The sequence below is a fragment of the Triticum aestivum genome, chromosome 1D, assembly GCF_018294505.1.
Source record: "Triticum aestivum cultivar Chinese Spring chromosome 1D, IWGSC CS RefSeq v2.1, whole genome shotgun sequence".
NCBI classification, from domain to species: domain Eukaryota; kingdom Viridiplantae; phylum Streptophyta; class Magnoliopsida; order Poales; family Poaceae; genus Triticum; species Triticum aestivum.
The window spans coordinates 42193215-42199792 of NC_057796.1; the positions used below are offsets into that span (position 1 = coordinate 42193215).

Here is a 6578-nt window from a genome sequence, read left to right on the forward strand (position 1 = left end):
TTTACTAATTGACATTTCTAGGCATACTTTGTAGAAAGTCTACAGAATTTAGGAGTCATGCATGTCAGATGTTATCATTAAGTCCATAATTATTTCAAGAATTTATATTCTTGCACCAGATACTTTGGCATCCGTTAGAGCCAAATCTTGTAACAGTGCAACAACAAACAACAGTACAATTCAGCAGTGGTAGTTGGCTATAGAGCAAAAACAAGAGCCAACTGACATCCAAGAAAAGGGACTGGAATAATTCCCAAAGTAAAGGTTCCTCTTATCTTATGGTATCGGTACTGCTGAATTTCAGTGACAGGTTTGTCTACAACAATGGTATAAATCCATCTCAGATGGTGAGATGAGCTGAGGTTAGTATCTGACATCGAGAATTATGGGACCAATGCGCTGATGCAGAGAGCGCAAAGAAGAAGGGACATTTCACTTGGGCAGCATGGGAAATACAGTCATGAATCCAATCCACTACATGAAACCGCCCCGGCGCAAGACCGAAAACGCTGAAACGCCGGAGGGGCAAAAAGATACTGGCTTCCCAGAAAATTTACAGTATGGCTTCTTTTTCAGCGGGGGTGGTGGTGGTGGTGTTGGTTGCTTGACGATGATGATGGCGCCATCGGGTCGAACCGGAATGAGGCCGATGGGGCGCCGGGGGCAGCTGCCGCGGCGGTTTTGGAGAATCCTGATGATGCTGCAGCGGACGATGACGACGAGAAGAGTGGCATGGGTTGTGTTGGAGGAGGGTGGCTCACCCTCCATGCCCAGGTTGGAACAGCCCCTGTGGCCACCTCTGGCCTCCTGCTATGATCTCTGGCTGCTTCCTACATAAATAAACAATAATTTAGCTTGCTCATGTAGGATAAATTCAACAAAATTGGCAGAAATTGAATTGTTCTTTGTTTCTTTCGTAGAATTGGTCTAATTCCTGTCGCTTTGGTCGACATAAAGGAGAGGTACATATGTCCAGCTAAACTTTCTTTTGGAAAAATAAAATAAGAAAACGACACATGTGAAAATACTCTTGAACTTTACCAGCTGAGGAATCTGAGAGGATAATTTAGGAAAAGTGAAATGGCTTTTGATTTTCAAAACAAATGGAAAACCCTATTACAATAAGGTGCCGACTTGCGAGCTTTCTTTTGCTTCCAAGTAAAGCTGTGAGCCGTACTCATACTACTAAAATAGAATTGGTACGATTCAGATCTGTTTTCTCGCTATAAATAAATAAAACCTCTGAATGGTGGTCGTACTATTATAAATAATACCATAAAAAATAGAACACCAAAACGTTCTTAGCCACATAGGAATATTGACCAAATTATTGGAGTGGGCTAAATCTGAATCGTCAACTCTCTAGGATGTTCCTTTCGGAGGAAAATCAAGCATATTTATACTATATACGTATATCCTATGACTAGTAGTAGTGCTACCCAATTAGACAGTTTGTGAGAACTCAAGATCCTACATATGAAAATTGTGCTAGGAATTAATGACTCCGAACTCGACAGCGGATGGGTGGACTATGAAAAATCAGGCCAACTTGAGCTATAACTGCAGCCACACAGGAAAATGTTTAATTGACGCTAAGTACAACAGTAACAGCTGCAAGGGCACTATCAGTCTGCATCAGCTAGTCCTGATTGCAAAATAGAGTGGCGTCGACATGCTCAATATGTACGGTGCGATCCGTATCTGGCGTCATCAGAGCCACCATGAAAATTTTAGGTGAAAGGTGCTTTAAAATTTAGTATCACCTCACCTCATTATTTAAAAAGAGGGGATATGATTGGCCATGCCAGATTGGTGGATGCTCGGTCAGAAGGGGATATCGATGAGGGATTGCGACCATCTCAGGGGGAGCATCGACCTGCATAACATGCAAAAGATTTTTTCCAGTTGAATGTCAACTAATAATCTTCTCAAGCTATTTAATTTCTGAATGAAAAATAGATAGACAACCATAGTCAGGCAGGAAAAGTAAGCATGTTACTGTGTGGTGAATATAATTTGGGCGGTGGGTCAGCCGACAGTGAAATTTAATTTTGACAATAGCTGTAGAAGTTCCTATGAAGTAAACTAGGAAAAAGACTTTGTTACGATAGGACATCATACTGCAGTCACTAGCATGGTGATAGTGAAACTCAATTATTAATCACATAGTGGATCAGGTAGCCATACAAATCCAGCAGTGAAATTGGACTGGTTGCCTAATCTTTTAAAGAAAGCATTTGTACTTGCCTTTGGTCTCTTTAGTTCAGAGCCTTCATATGATCCATGGTGGAGTTGCAGGCCAAGGCTGCTCTTATCCCTTTTGGGACTTTGTGAAGTTGGTTGAGATATGCTCAAGTTGAGGTCGACATCTGCGCCTGCCAATCGTCATAATCAAATGAAGTTCATTAGCTAATCTCCAACGCAGAATTTTGCCAAATTACAGATACAGACATGACAAGGTTAAAAATAAAAACAATCAACTTTCTTATCATGTTGTTACCTTCAGCAGCAACTTCATTGAGCAGCTCCGCATCATAGGTGCTCGGCTCGAAGTTCGTCACGGCTTCTCTACCGTTGCATTTGATCGCCGCCTTGTCGTAAGCCCTGATTTTTCCGGGACAAGAAAAAGAAGAAGAGAAACAAAGAGAAGAGATTCGAGTCGGTACTTCGGTTGATGGAGAAAAAAGAAACAACTTTTTTATTGTGCATCAATGGGCAGAATCCAAGCTCAGGAACCTTGCAGCCTCTACTTCATTGTCGAATAGCCCAAGATATATGTACCTGCACCCAAGCATGTTGTTTGAGGAACTCCCTGTCCACTGCCTACTATCTCATTTTATTTTTCCTGATCTATGCATCTTATTTTTCAACCTAAGAACTACTGCTTAAAATACATTCCTAATGGATCATGGGATCTTGTTTGATCTGATCATGACTCTCTCTTATGAGATTCAGATTCAGATCAGATAGGCCACAGCACAATCACATCCAGAGATGCATATGTAACTTCACAAGTGCATTCAGTGCAACATGCCATGAAGTAAGAAATGTAAAATTGGTTCAAAATGGAAGGGGAAATTTTTCTTACTTCTTGCCGAGGAACTGGCCCATGCGCGCCTCCCACCGGCCGCACTTGTGCAGGGTTACGCCTCTGTACTTGGAGCTGCCCCGCGAGAAGCCGGTGCTCTGCCGCCGCAGCACGTGCACGAACTCCTCCTTGGACAGGCCCTTCATCTGATCCAGAACATCCATCAAACAACAACAACAACAACAACAACAACAGAGTCAGAATTTCTTTAGTTCATCAGTTTCAACAACAGTACTAATGCACTCTGCATCTGAATAATTTGGTTGGATCAGGAACACTGGTTGGTGTCTTTGGTGATCACCTGCTTCATGTCGTCCTCGTAGTCGCTGAGGTTGAAGTTTATGTCGGCGTCGACGCCACGGAACTTGATCGCCGCTCGATCGTACGCCCTGCGGAACATCCCAAGGTCAATTTGGCACGGTGAAATGAACAGAGTGGACATGACTTCAAGGTTTCAGTACAGGTAGTTCAGGTGATGATCACATCACAATTATGTACTGCGTGCTTAATTAAATTTGTACCTTGCAGCAGCATGTGCAGTGTCAAATCCACCCAAGTACACCTGCTTGCCGCAATCCCTGCATTCAGCGGTGAACAGGAGCAAGAAAATTTGTAAGAACTGAAAATCAGCTGGTGATATTTGAGGAAAAAATTGGGTTTCTTTTTGGGGGTGGTTGGAGGGATTTGTGTACGGACCAGATATGGGATTCCCATCGGCCGGTGCGGCGGTAGAAGGTCACGCCGCGGTACTGCGAGCTGCGGGAGCGCGGGCCGCGGCGGCTCTTCTTGGCCACCGGCGGCTGGGCCGGCGGCGGCGGCGGGGGCGGCGCGTGCGCCTGCTGCTGCTGCAGCTGCAGGATCCTCATGTCCGGGGGCGGCGCCGCGGGGCGGAAGAAGCCGAGCTCGGCCCAATGCTGCGGCACGGGCATCGGCGGCGGACCGCCGGCGGCGGCCGCGGCTGGGAACAGCTCTTGCGTGACGAGTTGTTGCGGCTGCAGCAGGTGCTGGTGGTAGTGCCGCGGCGGCGGAGGCGGAGGCGAGGGGGTCGCCTCCTCCTCGTCGTCGTCGGCGCCGACGTCGTTCTCGCCCTCGGCGGACGCCGAGCTCCTCAGGATGCTGAACTCGAGCACCGCCCGCGGCGCCGGCGCCGGCTGGCGCGTCGAGCTGGAGGCCTCCTCGGCCGGCGCGGCGCCTCCGCCGCAGGACGCCTCGGCGTTCAGCACCGACGACTCCGACGTCCCGGAGTCGCTCCGCGCCACCGCCGCCGGCTTCTCCTCCACGTTCAGATCCAGCTCCATCGCCGAGATCACCACTTCCGAACTTCCAATCAATCAACGAGAACACACCTATATATGTATCAAACCCAAACAATCTCAATCACGAGTCGCCGGCTCGATCGATCGCTTGCTCTGCTACTTTTTCAGGAAGAAGAACCAGAGGAGGTACAGGTAGAAGCAGGTGAGTGCCGACGCGTTCTTGCGGTACATTTAGCCGCCGCCGCCTCAGTCCCAATCTTGGATGAGCATCCTACGCGCCGCCGGAGATGGCGCGACGATCCTATTCCTACGGCCGCTAGCTAACCTCACGATTCAAGAAGAACAATTTTACATCGACGGCCAATCCGCCGACGGTATCGGAAAGGTGGGAGCTTTTGGAGTGAAGGATGTATATGTGACAAAAGCTTTGCGAGCTCCGGCGAGCGGCGGGTGGGAAACGGCCGGAGACGGGGACGAAAGGGCGGAGTAGAGAGGTGTGTGGAGAGGGTGGAAAAAGAGGCCGGTATATATAGAAAGCGGGGTCGCCGGAAGTAGCCGGTGGCAGCCGGTTATCCTTAAAACCATTCCGCATTTGGGCGTCCTTTTTTTCTTCCTTTTGTTATCTCAAGTCTCCTAGCTTTATTTGGTATTTTTGTTGGGGGCAAATTATAAGGAGCAAAGGAAAGAAAGTCAATTATTTCAAACTATCTACTGCTTCAGTAAAAATTACAGTATATAAACTTTGTAATTTCGATGATGTTTTCAATGCTTTTGAGGACAGACCATTGGTCTTACGGATATATCACCACCACCACCACATTTCTACGGTTCTACTGAACACTCCTAGAATTTTGTTTGAGAAAATCAGAAAAATAATAATTATTAGATGAAAAGAATACAGAGCCATTCCATGCGGATAATCGTGCATTGCGACATTGGCTAGCGACGAGTTTTTGTTGTTGTCTACGCAATTCATCTTTTGATTACTTTTCACCGGGCCTTTAGGTCTATAATCGTAACGGACAACCTTTCCAGCTCATTTGCTTATCGTGTTTGGCGAGCCAAAACCCGTCTACGTTCTTATCCACAATTAGATGGAAGAACATTAAGAGGCGAATTGAGTAGGCGATGGGTGGATAACGAGCTAGCTCATATCGATTTATTCGAACCCAATTAAGCTTCCATGTTCTTAAAAATATAAGAGACAATTGTCGCTCTGGCCTTTAGAAAGCATGGACCCACTTAACCAAAGGCTATAATCGTAAGGACCAATCTTTCCAGCTCATCAGCTTGTTGTTTTTGGCTAGCCAAAACCCGTCTACGTTCTTATCCTCACTTAGAAGATGGAAGAACATTAAGAGGCGAATTAAGTAGACGATGGGTGGATAACGAGCTAGCTCAGATCAATTTATTCAAACACAATTAAGATTCAACGTTCTTAAAAATAAAAGAGACATATATCAATAAGACCTTTAGAAAGCCCGACCCACTAAACCTAAGGCTACAATTGTAAAGGATCAACCTTTGCATCTCATTAGCTTAGGGTGCTTGGCGAGCCAAAGCCAATCTTGTTTTTATCCATCTTTCAAAGATGGAAGAACATTAAAAGGCGAATTAAGTAGACGATGGGTGGATAACTCTCTAGCTCAACCCGATTTATCCGAAATCAATTAAGCTTTTCATGTTCTTAAAAATAGAGAGACATTTACCGATCAGACCTTCAGAAAGCCTGGCCCACTAAACCTAAGGGAATAATCATAAGAGGTCAATCCTTCTAGCTCACTAGCTTTGTGTGCTTGGCGAGTCAACAGATCGGTCGATTTATTCGAACCCAATTAAGCCATCATGTTCTTGAAAATAGTATAGACATTTGCCGGTGTGGCCTTTAGAAAGCCCAACCCCACGAAATCTAAGGCCATAATCGATTAGTCGTAACCGGCCAATCTTTCCGGCTCACTAGTTTATCCCTTTTAGCAAGCCAAAGCTAGTCTACATTCTTTTTTTTTTGATAAAACTTCCAAGCTATTCATCAATTGTCATGACAGTAAAAAGAACACAAGAAATGATAAAAATTACATCCAGGTGAATTGATCACCAAGCGAGAATTACAAGCACTGGAGCGAGCCGAAGGCCGGCCGCCGTCATCACCCCTCCTTCCTGGAACCGTGCAAAACTCGTTGTAGTAGATAGTAGGGAAGTGTCCGTGCTAAGGCACCACATGACCAGCGCACCAG

General features: G+C 46.0%; 1 protein-coding gene across 2 annotated transcripts; it reads right to left on the minus strand.

Annotated features, from left to right (window-relative positions):
- Window positions 1-238: 238 nt before the first annotated feature.
- Window positions 239-4851, minus strand: LOC123180173 (APETALA2-like protein 1). Of its 2 annotated transcripts, XM_044592141.1 has the most exons (9): window positions 3785-4851; window positions 3610-3666; window positions 3390-3477; window positions 3089-3234; window positions 2737-2781; window positions 2501-2604; window positions 2248-2375; window positions 1769-1876; window positions 239-830 (listed from the first exon to the last, which is right to left on the minus strand). In XM_044592141.1, exons 1-9 carry the CDS (start codon window positions 4384-4386, stop codon window positions 573-575), a joined length of 1536 nt encoding a protein of 511 aa, XP_044448076.1. In that variant the 5' UTR covers window positions 4387-4851; the 3' UTR covers window positions 239-572. The 2 variants fall into 2 exon arrangements, with proteins under 2 accessions (XP_044448076.1, XP_044448077.1); XM_044592142.1 differs by lacking the exon at window positions 2737-2781.
- Window positions 4852-6578: the final 1727 nt, after the last annotated feature.

Bases quoted from the DNA above. Each gene is read 5' to 3' on its own strand.
- LOC123180173 (XM_044592141.1), bottom strand. From the start codon at position 4,386: ATGGAGCTGGATCTGAACGTGGAGGAGAAGCCGGCGGCGGTGGCGCGG. The intron at 3,478-3,609 runs GTACAAATTTAA...GATGTTCCGCAG, and splicing joins ACTGCACATGCTGCTGCAAG to GGCGTACGATCGAGCGGCGA. The intron at 2,376-2,500 runs GTAACAACATGA...GACGATTGGCAG, and splicing joins CAATGAAGTTGCTGCTGAAG to GCGCAGATGTCGACCTCAAC.